Source organism: Furipterus horrens, unplaced genomic scaffold, assembly GCF_987537825.1.
Source record: "Furipterus horrens unplaced genomic scaffold, mFurHor1.1.pri manual_scaffold_3, whole genome shotgun sequence".
Taxonomy (NCBI): Eukaryota; Metazoa; Chordata; class Mammalia; order Chiroptera; family Furipteridae; genus Furipterus; species Furipterus horrens.
The window spans coordinates 192705625-192722742 of record NW_028327173.1 but is presented as its reverse complement, the minus strand read 5'-3'; the positions used below and the strand labels follow the sequence as shown (position 1 = coordinate 192722742).

General features: G+C 37.8%; 1 protein-coding gene across 1 annotated transcript in view; it reads left to right on the top strand.

Annotated features, from left to right (window-relative positions):
- The window catches only part of SPTLC2 (serine palmitoyltransferase long chain base subunit 2), a 99474-nt gene that overhangs the window by 40097 nt on the left and 42259 nt on the right, over positions 1-17118 (top strand). Inside the window, exons 4-9 of the mRNA XM_090271239.1 lie at positions 219-367; positions 5221-5345; positions 10278-10371; positions 13200-13305; positions 14017-14236; positions 16299-16425. Of these exons, the coding sequence (XP_090127365.1) occupies positions 219-367; positions 5221-5345; positions 10278-10371; positions 13200-13305; positions 14017-14236; positions 16299-16425 (821 nt within the window). The remainder of the gene's footprint in view (positions 1-218; positions 368-5220; positions 5346-10277; positions 10372-13199; positions 13306-14016; positions 14237-16298; positions 16426-17118) is intronic.

Genomic DNA, 17118 nt, shown 5'->3' with positions numbered 1-17118 from the left:
ACATTCTTATCTACAGTTCATGAAATTGTCCTGGCCAGTACTGGATATGATCAGTTTTTAAATATTTGTCATTATTGACAAGTGAAAAATTGGTATTTTAACTTTCATTTCACTTACTGGTAGTGAGTTTCCTTTTGTATTACCATTACGTTTATTGTCACACATAGGCATTTGACCTGCTCATGGGTTTCATGAACTTTCTTGCTATCGAAATACAGGTACACAGGGAATACAATTAAAGGTGTTATAAACATGGGTTCCTACAACTATCTTGGATTTGCACGGAATACTGGATCATGTCAAGAGGCAGCTGCCAAAGTCCTAGAGGAATATGGAGTTGGTGTGTGCAGCACTCGGCAGGAAATTGGTGAGTGTAGCTATGTTTGGTGAGCTGATGTTCTCAACATTTTTACTCAGGAGAGAATAGTACTGATAGAGAAGTAGAACATTAAGTGTCCAGATACGTATTTGTCCATGTAGTTTAGATCAGGTAAAAAGAATGCTTTCTCTTTCTGAATTGATGGATGTTTTTAATGCTTTCAACACATTTTGAGATATATTTATCTTTTCCGTTATATTATTCCTACAGGATATCTAGAAAAGTTCTGTACTGTTGTTTCATTTATAACTTTAATGTTGACTTTATTGACTTTTGCAAATGATATTGGTTAAAGAGCACCACTTAATGTCTGAGCCCGTGAGTGTATCGAAGGTTAATCTACATATTTCTTTACTGGTAATTTGAGGCTAATAATAATTCCTGCCTTATAGGACTGTTTTAAGAATTAAATAAGCTAACATATGCGAAGGGCTTATAAAATGGTAAATACTCAATAAATGCTAATTCTTTTTATTAGTACAAGTCTATAAAATGTAAGGGATAACAGGATCATGTAAAGAGATTTTATTTAGTTAAAAGGAAGATTCCAAATTCTTCCATTGGTTCCAGCAACTGATAACCATGGAAGTTATAAGGCACCTTTCTGGGTATTTACTATTGTGAATCACACCAAAACTTACTGGATTAAAGCAACAATTCATTGTTATTTCTCACTGGCCTAGAGATTGGCAAGTACAGCTGAATGGTTCTCACTCAGGGTCCCCAATGATGTGGTTAAGTGGGGACCCTGAGTCACATCTTCGTGACATTTTATATTTTATAAAGTGCTTGAACATACTATCTCTTTTGATCTTCATAACATGTCATGAGTTAGATAGAGCATATATTATTATTGCTATTTAACAGATGAGACAGAGAAGGAAAACTCTGACTCCAAAAAACCTCCGCTGCCTTGCGGCATACCTCTTCAGGGGAAAGGCTAAGGGAGTAAACCCCGACAGAAAATCCGGAGCCGGAGTCCCTAAGGCGGTTTGACGTTGTAGTCAACACCGGCAACTCCTGCGGCGCACCTGAAGCCAAGCTGTATTGACTCCGTCTTTCCCTTGGACCCTTCAGCTGCGAAGAGAGGGGGGGTCTGCTGCATGGGCAACAGCAGACCCTCCATATTACCCTGCCCAGGCTCTGTAGCTTCAGCGTCATCACAAGATGTCGATTCAACACGGGAGGAGACAGATACCATGTCACTCCCGAGTCGGACTGCACAGCCATTCTCGGCGGTGCAGATAGACTCTTAAGAAGCTACACCATCGTCTCTCGAGACGGACGGCTGCCAACGAACGAACAGATGAGAAACTGAGGCCCATAGAGGTTAAATGACATCATCAAGCTTTAGGGACACAAAGCATTCAAGTTCATCAATCTTCTCTCTCTGTATCTTTTCTCTTTGCACATAGCCAATCTCACTGATCAGTGTTATTTGGTCTTTAAGGAATTGAGTACTGATGTAAAATCACAATACAAATTTACCAGCCAGATAAAAGTGAGAAAAGGTGCTAAACTGTCTTTTGCTACATAACAAACCATTTCAAAGCTTAGTGACATAAAACAGAAACATACATTTATTTGCTTGTGATTCTGCAATTTGGTGAGGGATTGACATTGATCTCAACTCCATGTGGTGTAGGGTGGGTCCTTATGACTGAGAATGGAGTATCCAAGATGGCTCCACCCACAGGTCTGCAACCTCAGCTGGGTGGTGGGATAAGCTGAGGGCTGGCCGCACCCTCCCCTTAGTCTTTTATCCTCCAGAGTCCCTCTCTGTCTACATAGTCTGTAACAGGCTAGTTAGATTGTTGTGTGTGGCAGCTGACTTCAAAAGTATAAAAGCAGATGTTTCTGGGCCTCTTAGGCCTAGACCCAGAACTACCATGTGTGAACAGGAATGGGAGAAATTGCTGGCAACCCTCTTACAGAAATTCTACCAGTTGCTGAAGCTGAGTTTATTTAACTATTGTGCTCTTTATGGGCTGTTACTCTTCTTAATACTGACTCCTTTGTACCTTAGTCTGAACAGGTTATAACATGTAGACTATGATTTCCTTTTTTTTTTTTCCCCAATTATAGTTGGCATGTAATATTATATTAGTTTCCGGTGTACAACCTGATAATTAGACATTATGTAGCTTACTAAGTGATCACCCTGATAAATCTCATACCCATCTGACACCATATATAGTTATTAGAATATTATTGACTATATTCCCTGTTCTGTACTTTACATCCCCATGATACTACCAATCTATATTTCTTAACCCCGTCACCTTTCTCACCCATTCCCCAACACCCCTCCCATCTGGCAACCATCAAAATGTTCTCTGTATCTATGAGTCTGTTTCTGTTCTGCTTGTTCATTTGTTTTCTTTCTTTTTTTTTTAATTTCAAGTATTGATAGATATGCATTTATTGCCATTTTATTGTTCATATTTTGCTTCTTTTTTTCCCTCCTCTTCTTAAAAAACACCCTTTAACATTTCATATAATACTGATTTGTTGATTATGAACTCTTTAGCTTTTTCTTGTCTGAGAAGCTCTTTATCTGTCCTTTGATTCTCAATGGTAGCTTTCCTGGATAGGTCCTTGCTTGTCATGACTTTGAATATTTCTTGCCAATCCCTTCTGGCCTGCAGAGTTTCTATTAAGAAATCAGCTGACAATCTTATGGGAACTCTCTTATAAGCAACTAAATGCATTCTCTTGCTGCTTTTAAGATTCTCTCTTTATCTTTAACCTTTGGCACTTTAATTATGATGTGTTTTGGTGTGGGTTTCTTTGGGTTCATCTTGCTTGGGATTCTGTGCTTCTTGGACTTGTATGTCTATTTCCTTCACCAAGTTAGGGAATTTTTGTTACAATTTTTCCACAAATACATTTTTAATTTCTTGCTCTCTGTAGTCTCCTTCTGGTACCCCCATGATGCGAATGTTGATACACTTGAAGTTGTCCTAGAGGCTCCTTACGCAAGTCTCATTTTTTTTTATTCTTTTTTGCTATTCTGAGTGGGTGTTTTTCACTTCCTCATATTCCAAATCTTTATTTTGATTCTCAGCTCCATCTACTTTATTGTTGATTCCCTGTAAATTATTGTTCACTTCAGTTAGTGTATTTTTTAATTTTTTTGACTGGTTCTTTTTTATGATTTTCATGTCTTTTTTTTGTGCTGTTGAAGTTCTAAGTTCATCTGCTCTTCCCCTAAGTTCATTGAGCATCCTTATAACCAGTGGTTTGAACTTTGCATCTAGTAGATTGCTTATCTCATTTTGTTTAGTTCTTTTTCTGGAATTTTGTTCTCTTTTATTGGAATGTGTTTCTTTGTCTCCTCGTTTTGGCAGCCTCCCTGTGTTTGTTACTATGCATTAGGTAGAGCTGCTATGTTTCCCAGGCTTAGTAGAGTGACCTAATATAGTAGGTGTCCTGTAGGGTGCAATGGCACAGCCTCCCTTTCACCTGAGCTGCGCACTCCAGGTGCACCCCACTGCGTGGGATTTATACACCTTTTTGTTGTAGTTGAGCTTTGATTGCTGTTGACACATCAGTGGGAGGGATTTACCCCAGTCTAATTGGCTGCAAGGACTGGCTACAACCGCCACGGAAGATTAGCTGTGCAGGGGCCCACCCGACAGAAGAGAACTTAATTTATTGGGGATCTGGAGCCTGCTAAATCTGCCCCTTGAGTGTGTCTCTTGTGGAGGTGGTTGGGTGCTTCAAAACGTTCTAAAGCTTTCCATTGGGTGTACTGGCTCTGGGGCCTCCCAGGAAGTTCAGGCCAAGGTCGGCTGCTGCCTGTGTTCAGCCTCAGGGCCACCCAGCATGAGCTACAAAGGAATCTGCAGATAGTTGCTACTTGTGATGGGCTTGGAGGTCCCCAGGAGAGGCCAGGCTGCAAACCAAGACCAGCAGCTGCTAGTGGTGGGCCTGGGACCACTCGAGAGGTATGGGGCATGCCGACGCCAGGTGCCCCTTGTTGGAGACATTTTAGGAAAGTCTGAAGCCTGAGCCAAGGCAGGCAATTCATATGGAAAAGCCACTGGAAATAACCTGGGTGGGCCCACAAGTTGGGTGGGGTGGAATCTCAGGGAATCAACAGGGATGGGCAAACAGTGTTGGCCAGGTTGATGGAGACTCAGTTATGTTGCCCGCCTGCTGGCTAGGGAGGAAGGATATGCCTCAGAAAAGGAACAGTGGCCTCTGCCAGCACTTCTGTCTGGGAGTAAGCTGCTTCTCAGCTGTCACCTTGATGTTAGTTCAGTTCCTCCCTTTATGTCCTTGGTGCCTTTCTAGCTGCTGCCCCAGTACTGGAACTTGAAGTAAGTCCTGTGTGGGCCCTTTAAGAGGAACTGCTTGGGACTCCATAAGCCCTCTGTCTCTTTCAGCCACAATCCCCGCTGGTTTTTGCAGCCAGAAGTCATGGTAACTTCTCTTCTTGGCACTGGAACCCTGGGCTGGGAGGTCTGGTCGGGGGCTGGGACCCTCACTTTTCGGTGAGGAACTTCAACAGTAGAGATATCCCTACTGATTTTTATTCACCACATGTGGGTGTGGAACCAGCCCATTTCACATCTCTGTGCCTCCTACCAGTCTCAATGTGGCTTCTCCTTTAAATCCTTAGTTGTGGGACTTCCCTTCAGCTAGATTTCAACCATCTGAATGATGGTTGCTTTGTAATTTCATTTTATTTTTTATGTGGTTGTGGCAAGAAGTGAGTAACTCCTTTACCTATGCCACCATCTTGACCAGGTCTCTGTGATTTCTTTTAATAAAGTAATGAATAATTCTTAAATTTGGGATTTGGTGATACTGACTTCACTAACTTCTTCACACAGGAAACCTGGACAAGCATGAAGAACTAGAAAAGCTTGTGGCAAGTTTCTTGGGAGTAGAAGCTGCTATGGCATATGGCATGGGATTTGCAACAAATTCAATGAACATTCCCGCTCTTGTTAGCAAAGTAAGACTTAGTCTGTCATTAATGAAAACCCCCTTGTGTTCATATTATTTTGTTTTATAAAGCATTCAGAGCAAGCCAGAAACTGTTGTAAACTTTAGGCTGAACATAGTTACCCAAAGGCATTTCTGTCACAGATTTTTGAATAAGTACATACCATGGAGAGTTATATCAATTGGAGCTTTCTTGCTAGAAGCCCTGGTCCTTTCCTCTTTTCGTTAGGTGACTCTTGCCTTCTTCATTTCATCCAGTTTCGAAGAGATTTTAATAAATAAAACCTCATAGAAGGCTAAAATTATGGAAGAAAAAATGCTTAGTTTGGAAAGTTATTTAAAAGGTGGTTCTTTTCTAAATAGAAAAATTAGAAATACTTGTTCTCACTGTAATGTATGTTGCTCAGCTATATGGACAAAGTGTGTGTGTGTGTGTGCATGTGTTAATATAGGTTACTAGTAATTAAGTTAAAAGTAATATATATACACATTTAGATTGTGTGTGTGTGTATCTTCTATTTTGTGGGTAGAGTTTGTGAGGGAACAGTAGAAGAGAAGCAATAAGAGACGCTGTAAATCACATTTTAGCAGATTGGCACTGTCAGTTTCAGCAGTTACTGAGGGTTATTTATTCTCGTTTTAACAGTGATATCTATGAGTGGTATATAGCAAAAAAAATCAGCGGATTAATGAGCCAGAAGATTTGAGTTTTTGCTTGTTATATGGCCATATTTAGCTGTGTAACTGTGAACAATGTCCCAACCTTTCTGATCCGCAATGTTTTTCTTTTATTTTTTGTAGAACGAAGTACTTGAATTAGGTTAACTCTAAAGTCATTTTCAGTTATATAAATATATGGTTTCCCCAGAGAACAGGTGGGAAGATAGAAAACAAATAGCAAGAGAGGAAATTTAAACCCAACTGTCACATTAAATGTAAGTGGTTTATACATTCCAAGTATTACAGAAGACAGAGGTTGTCAGGACAAAATTAAGTAGGTTTCCACCAGAAACCTACTTTAAGTTTAAAAACATAGGCAAATTAAAAGTGAAAAGATGGAAAAAGATACAGCATGCAAACAATAATCTTTAAAACACTGGTGTGACTATATTAATATAAAGATTCCAGAACAAGGAATATTTCTAGAGATAAAGAGGAACATTGTGTAATGGTAAAGGAGTCAACTCCATTAGGAGGATACAACAATTTTATTTATCTATCTATTTATTTATTTATATCTTCACTTTACATGTTTCTGTTGCTTTTAGACAGGGAGAAAAAGAGAGAGACAAACAGACATTGATGTGAGAGAGAAACATTGATTGGTTGCCTTCTTGTACATGCCCCGAACATAGATCAAACCCACAATCTGGGTACGTGCCCTGATCAGAATTGAACCCATGGCCTTTTGATCTATAGGACGGTGCTCCAACCACCTGAGCCACACTGGACAGGACAAGGACATGACAATTTTAAATGTGTAGGTACCTAATAACAGAGCTTCAAAATGCCTGAAGCAAACATAGATGAATCTGAAAGGAGGAATACACAAATACAGAATTGTAATTAGTGATCTCAATAGCCATCTCTCAATAAGTGATAGAAGAACTCAAATGAAAATCAGTAAGGATATAGAACATTTGAAAAACCCTGTTAATCAGCTTAACACTTACGAAACACTTCACCCAACAACAGCAAAATATTTACCAAGATAGACCATTTCCTGGGCTATTAAACCACCCTAAACAAATCTAAGAGAATTGAAATTATTCAAAATATGTTCTCTAACCGTAATGGTATTAAATTAGAAATAAGTAATGCAAAGATATCAGGAAAATCCTCAAGTAATCGAAAAGTAATTCATGGGTCAGAGAAGGGCAAAACAGAAAATACTTGAGCTGGAAATATAATTTGTGGGATGAAACTAAAGCAATGCTCAGATGGAAATATATTGCTTTAAATGCTTATATTAGGAAAAAATATGAGTTTTGAATCAGCCTCTAAACTTCTACCATACTAAATAAGAAAAAAAGAAAAAAAAAGAGCAAATTAAACCCAAAGACTCTAGATGAAGGATACCGTAAAGGTAAATACAGAAATCAGTGAGTTAGAAAATAGACAATAGAAGAAATCAGTGAAACCAAAACTAGTTCTTGAGAAAATGAATAAAATTGATAGCTCTCTAGCCAGACTGGTCAGGATAAAAAGAGAGAAGACAAAAATTATCAGTAGCAGGAATGAAAGAGGGTACATCCTACACATCCTATGGACATTCAAAGTGCATAAGGAAATACTAAGAACAAGGCTGTGCTGGTAAATTCAGCAACTTAGCTACAATGGACAAATTTCTTGAGAGATGTAAAGGTATGGTTCCTTAACTTCACATTGATTATATTACATTTTGGCATCATAAACTTGAGATTCTTATTTGGAATTTCTTAGAATATTTTACAATAGCAGGGTTAAATAATCTGTGTGCTCACAAACTCTAAAAATCACTATCTAGAATTAGATGTCTTATATATACAGACATGGAAGATACTACCTTAAACATTTATTGTGCAAATCAAACATTATAGTTGAAATGTTATTAAGTATAATTTAAGCCATTCAAGGCAGCAAGTAATCCAGTTCTAATATTCCTTTAAATCTTATACTAACTTTCTCTGTGAGGTGATTGATTATTTAGCCTAAAGTTAGAGGCAGACAGTATATTGACTAAGAGCATGTGTTATAGAAGTAGAAGCTTTTTATTGAGTCAAGCCTTACATGCTTGTGACCTTGGGCAAGATTTGTAACTCCTTGGTTTCCACATATGTGAAGTGGGGATATTAATAGTATCTACCTCACAGATTTGTTGTGAGGATTAAAAGTGGTATTGCGTTTACGACCCTTAACATAACGCCTGAAACATATTAAACATTTAGATGTTAACTGCAGACATTTAATTTTTATTTTTGAACAAAGTCTATAATAGAGCTTTATAGTATAGTAAACGAAAAAAACAGATTGACACACAGAAATGGTGAATAAGACTGTCTAAAAAGGGGGTGATAAACATGAAGAACACAATTATATTGCAGATTTTGCCAGAAAAAATTAGATGGAAATAAAATTGTATAGAAGGAAAGGAGGAGATTCTTTTTAAAGTACAGTGGAATGCTAAGAGTGGTTAGGGAAAGGATATGAAGATATACAGAAAAGAAATTCAGCCACTCTTATTTTTTTCTCAGTATCTCTTTCTCTCTTCCTCTCTCTTGCAATATTAACATTTTTTTTCCAAAGATAAATTTAGACTTATGGAAGAGTTGCAAGAGAGGACAGAGAGTTCCTGTATATCTTCATTAAGCTTTCCTTTATGTTAATATCTTGCATAACTGTGGAACATTTACCAAACCTAAGAAACTATCCTTGACACAATACTACTAACTAAAGAATAGAATTTATTTCAATTTTATCAGCTTCCCCATTGATAACCATTTTCCTATTCCAGTGTCCCATTAAGTATCTTATTGCATTTAATTGTTGTCTTTCTCCTGACCTTGGTTCTTCTGAAGGAAGAGGTGTTACTTCTCCCCTATGTATTTCAGTATGGATTCATGAGTATTTTATTTGGGTTCAGCATGATTGCTTTTAATTTTGTTGTTCAAGTTGTTCCAGTTTGGGACTTCTTTTTCCTAAATCACTTTCTTTGTAGCATAACACAATGCACCAGACTCTTTATCTATCCCAACTTTGGGGTCAACCACTTAGTTCTGCATTGAGCTCTGGTTCCTTTTATTGGAGAAGAGTATTTACAAAATCTAAGTCTGGTATGTTTATTGCTACTGGGGTATCATTGTTTCTCTCCCCTCAGTGGACAGAGCTAGAAAAATATATGCATATAAACTAACTCATGCATAAACATATCAATTATTGTGCATGTGTATAGATACATAAATTTTAAAAACTATCAGACCATATTGGTACCTCCAACTCTGCTTCTCTTCATTTGTAATCTACACATTTTTAACTAGGGAACTTTTTTTTATCTTAAAAACTTTACACACAGTAAAAACTTCAGACAGACAATTGCTATTCTAAGTTTGTTAAGTAAGTATCTCCAGGAATACCCTGGAATGAATGAATGAATGATCTGTTTATCTTACTTTTATTCTCCTGGGAGTATGCAGATACTTTCTACACCTTTTTTCATCTAATTGATTATTTTGAGGCCACTATTGACAGAAAAATCTGTTTCTGAGTTCAGGTTTTATAGGTTGGAGTCTCCATGAGATGTGGAACAGTAAGACCTGGGGCAGAAATAAAAGTCCTGAGAGCTTCAGATTTTTCTTGTTACCTTAGCAGGAACCCATGTTTACATGGGTTTAAAGTAAAGCTTCTTTAGTGATTTTTAAGGGCAAAACTAAGCCTACACTTCATGCCATTTTAGGAATAGATGAATAAGGGGGATCCTTGTTGAACTCTGGATATGGTTAGGAGTGAGAGGAAGAATGCACTGTTTCCACAGGCATTACCTCCTCAGCTGCCTTCTCCCTCAAACACTTTTTCCATGAACAAAAGAGTACATCATATCAAAACTCCTAAAATTCCATCAAAGCAACAAAACTGAAACTCTGTGAGACTATCTGACAGAGCAGATTTTAGGTATAAATAAAAATCTGTTGCCACATACCTGACTTTTTATGTCCATCTCAGGAATAAAGAAATTAAAAGGCTAGAATTTTGCATCTACTTTTATGTTAATTTTGCAAAAAAAATAATACATATATACACACACATACACACACACTTTTTTCTTTTTGAAAAACAGCTTTGCTGTTGTACAGGCTTTCCTTAATAAGATATAATTATTATTAATGATTTTAGCATTTGGTAATTTGTGTAATGAAATCCACCCTGTCCCCCAGCTTCTTAACTTCCTGTGCTTATGGTTTTGCAGGGCTGCTTGATTCTCAGTGATGAACTGAACCATGCGTCACTGGTTCTGGGAGCCAGACTCTCGGGAGCGACCATTCGAGTCTTCAAACATAACAGTGAGTTTGTTGTGGAATTTGCTGCTGGCCTTAGTGTTTAGTATTCCTTGGATTAGTGACAGTGGTAACATTGGTTACATTAATAATAGAAAATATAAGTGAAACTGAAGCAGCAACATTTAAAATGTCCTTCTAGTCCAGTCTTAAAAGTTATTGTCTTCCACATGGTAATAAAAATAAAAGCTGAAGGAAGCCTTTTGATACAAATATGACATTCTCTTTTTATTTGACTTTCTGGATGTCTGTGGTGTATCTTATCATAACAGTACGGGTATTGAGATGAATATAAAGCAGGCTCCCTGATCTCAAGAATCTCTGATTAATGATGACTATAGAGAAACCAGTAGTTAGAATACAGTGTTCAGATACTGCGGTACAGATGTGAACAGATGCCATAAAAGCACAGAGAAAGGTGGTACTGAGCCAAAACTTTCTCCCTAAATGGAAACATCTGTGCGTATTATTAAAATAATAATTTGCAATAAAAAGGCATAATTTTTGTAGCTCAAACACATCTGGGGAGGAAAGATTACCAAACTGTATGTTTAATACCATCTTTTATCAAAATGTGTACATGTACAGACAGAAGTCCAGAAGACTACACACCCAAATGTTAGGGTTGTGCTCCTGACTGGAAGGTTACAGATGATGATAACTCTTTCTTCCTTTTGTCTTTGTCATGTCTAAAATGCTTTACAATGAGGGTGATGCAAGTAGCATATCGTTTTATGTAAATGAGATTGTTAAACACCATTGTGGAACCTGCTCTTTTCTTACAACTCATTGTGAACTCTAGTAGGCAATACATGGGCGTCTCCTCCTCCCCTAGTGCCTGGGAGGCAGGCAGTGTCTGGGAGTGCCCTTATTAGTCCACCTCTCTGTTTCTAAATTTTTCTACTAGAAACAGTACTACCTGTACCCACATTTTTTGCTCACTGGTCTGATTAGTGCCTTAGGATGAATTCCTAGCAGTCTTAGAATGTCTGGTTAAAAGGGCACAAAGATTTTGTACTTTTCCAAATTGCCTCCAAGCATTGTGCAGATTTTTACTCAACAACGTGATAGTGACTCACAAGCCAACATAGGCCATTATGAATCATTTTAAATCTTTCCTACTCTAATAAGTTAATAACATGTTGATTTTTATTTCCTTGATTATCAGGTGTCGAATGACTTTTAATACAGTATTGTGTTTGTATTTCTTCATAAATTGGCCATTTTCAAATTGTTTCTCCTTTTTCCTAATTATAAGAGCCCTTTATCTTTTATGTTGCAACATTTTTTATTTTATATATAACTTTGTTTTCAGTGTCTTGCTGTGCACTTACGAAAATGTTTATTTTGTCACATGTATTGTCTTATGGCCTGGATTTTGAGTTAATGCCTTCTATATTCAAAGATAATAGAGTTAGTCTCTTATTTTCTTCTGGTAGTTCTGTGGTATTTTTTAATTAAAGTCTTTATTTTTACATGTGATTTACGGAGTATAATATGAAAGAGACACTGGATTTTTTTCCCTAAGTTGATAATATAGTTAAGCTTTCTACTACAGATACTTCCTTTCATCTAAAACTTTGAATCAGTACTTATTTTTCTCTTCTCTTCTGTATGTACATAGAGGAAGCTGAAACAATGAGTACGTTTTTACTTGGCTCTTGCTGATTGCCACATACTGCCCTCTGCAGCAGGACTGGCGGCTTCAGGTCAGACGTAACTTCTGTGGCAGCGTCTCCTGTCTCTGGGTTAGGTAGCAGACAGATTGTGTTCTTAGGAGTAACTGAAGGTGTAGACACGGTCACAGCCTATGGCCATTTATTTGTGTTGGTGGTGTGTGTTTTTATTACCTTATTTCTCTTTTACCAAAGTCTTTTTTATGAAAAGAGCAAAATCATGTAACTTTGTAACCCCTCCTTCAGTGAAGAGCAGTAAAGACTATAAAATCAGATTTTATGATGGGTTATCTCCCACACCCGTTAAGTACACCCCAGATGTTACATAGATTTTAGGGGGACGGGGCAGTTCTTAAGGGTAGTGTTTCAGGGCAAAAAAACTTAAGTATATAGTCAATGGTCTTTAAAGCATTTATCTTTAACAGGAAAATTGTGACCCTCATTAATGGTAGTACCAGCCACACTGTTTCCTGGACCTGTTAACCACCTTAAGAACCAACAGAGCCACAAGAACTGCATTGTATACACATAGCAGATCAAATCAAACATGGAACTGATTGTCAAGATTGCTTACGATAGTGCATTTAGGAATTCATCCTAAGGCACTAACCAACAGACTGGTGTATTTTTAACCGATTACCAAGATAAAGCTATTTAATAAGCATTTATTAAGAATCTCTTAGGTGAAAGGAGATGGGCACGTACTTTGAAGTTTTCCCCCCGTATTTGCTTTTTAGGAGATGTACATATTTATAATCGTTTTTCATACTCATGCTCAGTCTTCTTAATGCATATTCTAAATGACTCACTAGGATTAAAGACACATTTAATTTTATAAATACAGAAAAAGATAACTGAATGGCAAGGTATTTAACACGAAACATTGGTCATTTCATGAGCCTGCTAACCAACTTACTCAACTGTACCCTAGTCATTTATTGAGTTTCTGTGGTTTTGAACATTTGTTACATTTTAAATGAGATTTTAATTCAAGCTCACTCATTTTTCCCTATCTTTTCCTGCCCTGTTCTGATTTTGCTAATGTCGTTTGCTATCTGAGACACACTTCCTGAATAAGAAATGTATGTTCACATTCCTGGAATAAAGTTAGTAAAGAGAAAGGTACTTTCTGCTGACAGTCTTTTGTGTGTGCTGTAGATATGCAGAGCCTAGAGAAGCTATTGAAAGATGCCATTGTTTACGGTCAGCCTCGGACGCGAAGGCCCTGGAAGAAAATTCTCATCCTTGTGGAGGGAATATATAGGTAATCCTGCTTTATTATTGTCTTTCTGATTAGGCCCCATGAAATCTTAGAATTTTTAAGCTTCACTTCATTTTCCCTCTGGAAACTAAGGAGACAGTGTTTAACGACTTGTTAAAAATACCCGAAAGCAAAGTAAGCACTATAACAAGTCTTTTTGTCCTTATTCTTTCCGTCATGCCACATGGTCCCCAAATCCCTCTTCTTCTTGGATCCTTTATTTTTCTGTTTGTAGAGGGAATTTACACATAGGGTCAAGAATTTGAATACGTTTTGTAATATGTCAAAACAAATTACACACCTTTAATTTTAAGAAATATTTTGGTTACCTATTGGCAGCCCTTGCACTTATTTTGTTACCTCCTCACGTTTTTAGATTCCTTCTGTATAATTTCAGTTGCATACACAATGTGGTTCAAAGTCTAATGTTGCTTATAGTTACAAACTTTAGAAGAATCTGTTGTGACTTTTATTTCTCTGGTGAATTAAGATTAATTGTGTTCTGGTATTTGTTTTAAAAGATCCACTCTCCTTTCCCCTAGATACCTGCATAGCCACTGTATTATCTAACTTTGCCAGTTTAAAACCATAGGCAGAGTTGTTAGACTGTTTAAAAAAGCAATAAACTGAAGAAATTAATAACACTGAAGTGGCTGGCTCCCAATTTTGAGAGTTTAGAAGTCTCAGTGTATGTATTTTTTACTGTTTTGCCAGCATGGAGGGATCTATTGTTCGCCTTCCTGAAGTTATTGCCCTTAAGAAGAAATACAAGGCATACTTGTACCTAGACGAAGCTCACAGCATTGGGGCTCTGGGCCCTACTGGTCGAGGCGTGGTAGATTACTTTGGCCTGGATCCTGAGGATGTAGACGTTATGATGGGAACGTTCACCAAGAGCTTTGGTGCTTCTGGAGGATACATTGGAGGCAAGAAGGTAAATGGCCATGAGACCCGAGCAGTTAAGGATCAAGATACTGGCTACTAGTTTGGTCATTTAGCAGACAGCGTCTGGAACAGGGATGGGGAGATCCTGAATTTGTGTGTGACTTAGGCTCATAGAGCCAGTGGGTCCCACTTCAGCTGCTGGTAGTGCTCTGATGCACCAAAGGCCGGGTCTGTTCATTGTTTGTTGTTTTCTTATTGGAGCTGCGTTCTGAGCTGCATGCTGGTTTGGGAGAGAGAATACCCTCTTGTGTGAAAGAGCACAGAGTGGTGCTGCCTACTCACCACAGTCTTCTCCTGGGGTGGAGCTGTGCTCCCAGTAGGGTTGTCAGGGGGCCACTGGGAGCAAAAGGCCAAGTTCCCTGCCCGGGGACTCAAATGCATCTTGGGTGAGCATACAGAGAGGAAGAAAAAAGATTATTTTGCTAGCTCTAGTGTATTCTAAGGCTTTGATTTTTTTGTTTGTTTGTTTTTGTTTTTCAATTTAAAAAGTATATAATGAACTCAGGCATTTGAGGTATGTGGTATGGTAGAAATGTTTGAACCATGGGGACAGAGGCCTGGGTTTGAGTATTTCCCTAACTTTGTGAGACCTTGGGTGAAGCACCTAACCTTTCAATTTCTTTATCAGTAAAACAGAGATAAATGTGCCAGCTTGTAAGATTGTAGTAAGGGTTTAAAAAATAGTAATATATGTCCATGTCACAATATGGATGAACCTTAAAAGTATTAAGTTAAAGAAGAGAGTCACAGAGGTCACATATTTCTTCTCTATGATACATCCAGACTAGGCAGGTCATAAAGAAAGAAAGAAAGTTAGTGGTTGCCAGGGCGGAGGAGATGGGGGAAGTGGAAAGTGACTGCTAATGAGTATGAGGTTTCTTTTTTGAGGTAGTGAAAATGTTCTAAAATTAAGTAGTGATGAAAGTTGTATAGCTCTGTGAACATACTACAGAACATGAATAGTACACTTTTACAAAGTGATTTTAAAAGAAAGCAATTTTAGGAAAGAAACAATGTATGTTAAGTATTTCTATGTGGCACATAGTAGGCACTCATAAACGTCCTTAATTCCTTTTTAAAACTTTGGAAATCTTAAAGCATGGAATTTCTCTTAATAATGGATTGCCTTTTAGGGAAAACCCATTACCAGTGGTTTTAGTAAAGTTCAAAAAAAAATTTTTTTTAACCTCTGATTTTGTTAATGGGGCCAGACTCACTTTGGAGAGTTGATTGCTTTTTGGTAAGATTCGTTACTAAACCAAAGTACTGAAAAATAATACTCTGGGAGATCATTTAGGTACAGTGTATTTATGCTATTGTGGATTTTATACAATTTTGAGTACTTTTGAAGTGATACACTGTAAAAAAAGCTACATTTTGTGTCTTCTTGATTCTGGTACATGAGCTTTTTTTGTGTGAATATTTAAAGATTTAGTGAAGTTAGAAGATATCAGAGATTAGGGATAGGCAACTGGTTGCTTTGAAAACCTTGTATCTGACAGATAAGGTCTTTCTTTGTTATTTATTATAGGCTTTGGTGTTCTTGTGAAATACTCTGAATTTCTGTCACATTTATATCATTTTATAAATCTCTGTGGAGATTTAATGCCTTTAAAATTGATTTAGGGAACTATTTTTTTCTGACTTAGGAGTATAAAGATCGGCTTTGCCGACATGGATTAAGATGCAGATATTTTCTGTAATATTGTACTTACAAGTAAATCATTGTATTCAAAAGTAATCAAAACACCTTGTTTAATTCAGCATTGTAGATCTGTTTATAACACTAAATGATATGTTCTCCAAATGCAGAGGGCTTCTTTAAAATTAGTGTCTCACTTTTCCATGTTGTGGCATGTTTAAAAAACAAAACCTAAAAGCCTAAGGGCATTGCCATGTGCCTGACGCAGTTGCCGACCAGATGCTCTGACCATGTTGCCTCTCAGATCAGTGTCCCTGTTTCAGTGCTGCTGAAGGGAGGAGGAGTCTGCTTTCCCCTGGCGGGCAAGCAGTGCCGTTGCCTCTAATGACTGACTCCTGTGAACCCCCAGGAGCTGATAGACTACCTGCGAACACATTCTCACAGTGCCGTGTACGCCACCTCACTGTCACCGCCTGTGGTGGAGCAGATCCTCACCTCGATGAAGTGCATCATGGGGAAGGATGGCACCACCCTTGGTAAGTCGCTCTTCCTTGGAAAGTGTCCTGGGTTCAGTAAATACTTAGCGACCAAACACTCCCTCCCCGGAGCTTTTTTCCTAAAACGAGGAGTTAGGTACCCTAATCAGCAAGCTGGCAAGTGTGTGAGGCCTTGGTTTCTGTGGGCGTGTTTAAGTGTGTTTGATACACATGCCATGAGAACAAGCCTGTTGAATTTTCTCTCTACAGAGGGTGAGGCTTTAATGTAACTCCTATCTGCCCTTACAAGTCACAGGTGATAAGCCTACAGGATCTTTCTTGAATTGTACAAGTTTATGTGAAAATATAATTAACTATGTAGTGGTATTTCATTCCCATTGTACCCAAAAGCTTCTGTTTCCATGAATTAGTCCCCTTGGCTCAATGCCTTGAAAAAGTTTGTAGTTTAACATGCGGTAGCTAACAAGGTCATCCTGAATCTGTTTATTCTGTCTTTGGTGGAATTTGTAGACTAGATGCCCTGAGTTAAACATATAAAACAAACAATCAAAATTTTGAGAGGTTTGCTTTCTGATAGTTGACTTTTATTCTACATCACTAGAGGGCAGTGTTAACTGCAGCAAAGTTAAAATAAAAGGTCAACAGTTAAATTTTTTTCTCACTTTCAGAAGTATTTCTATTGTGAGTGAGAGACATAAATTAATTGTACTTTCTATTTTTTTTAATGCATCT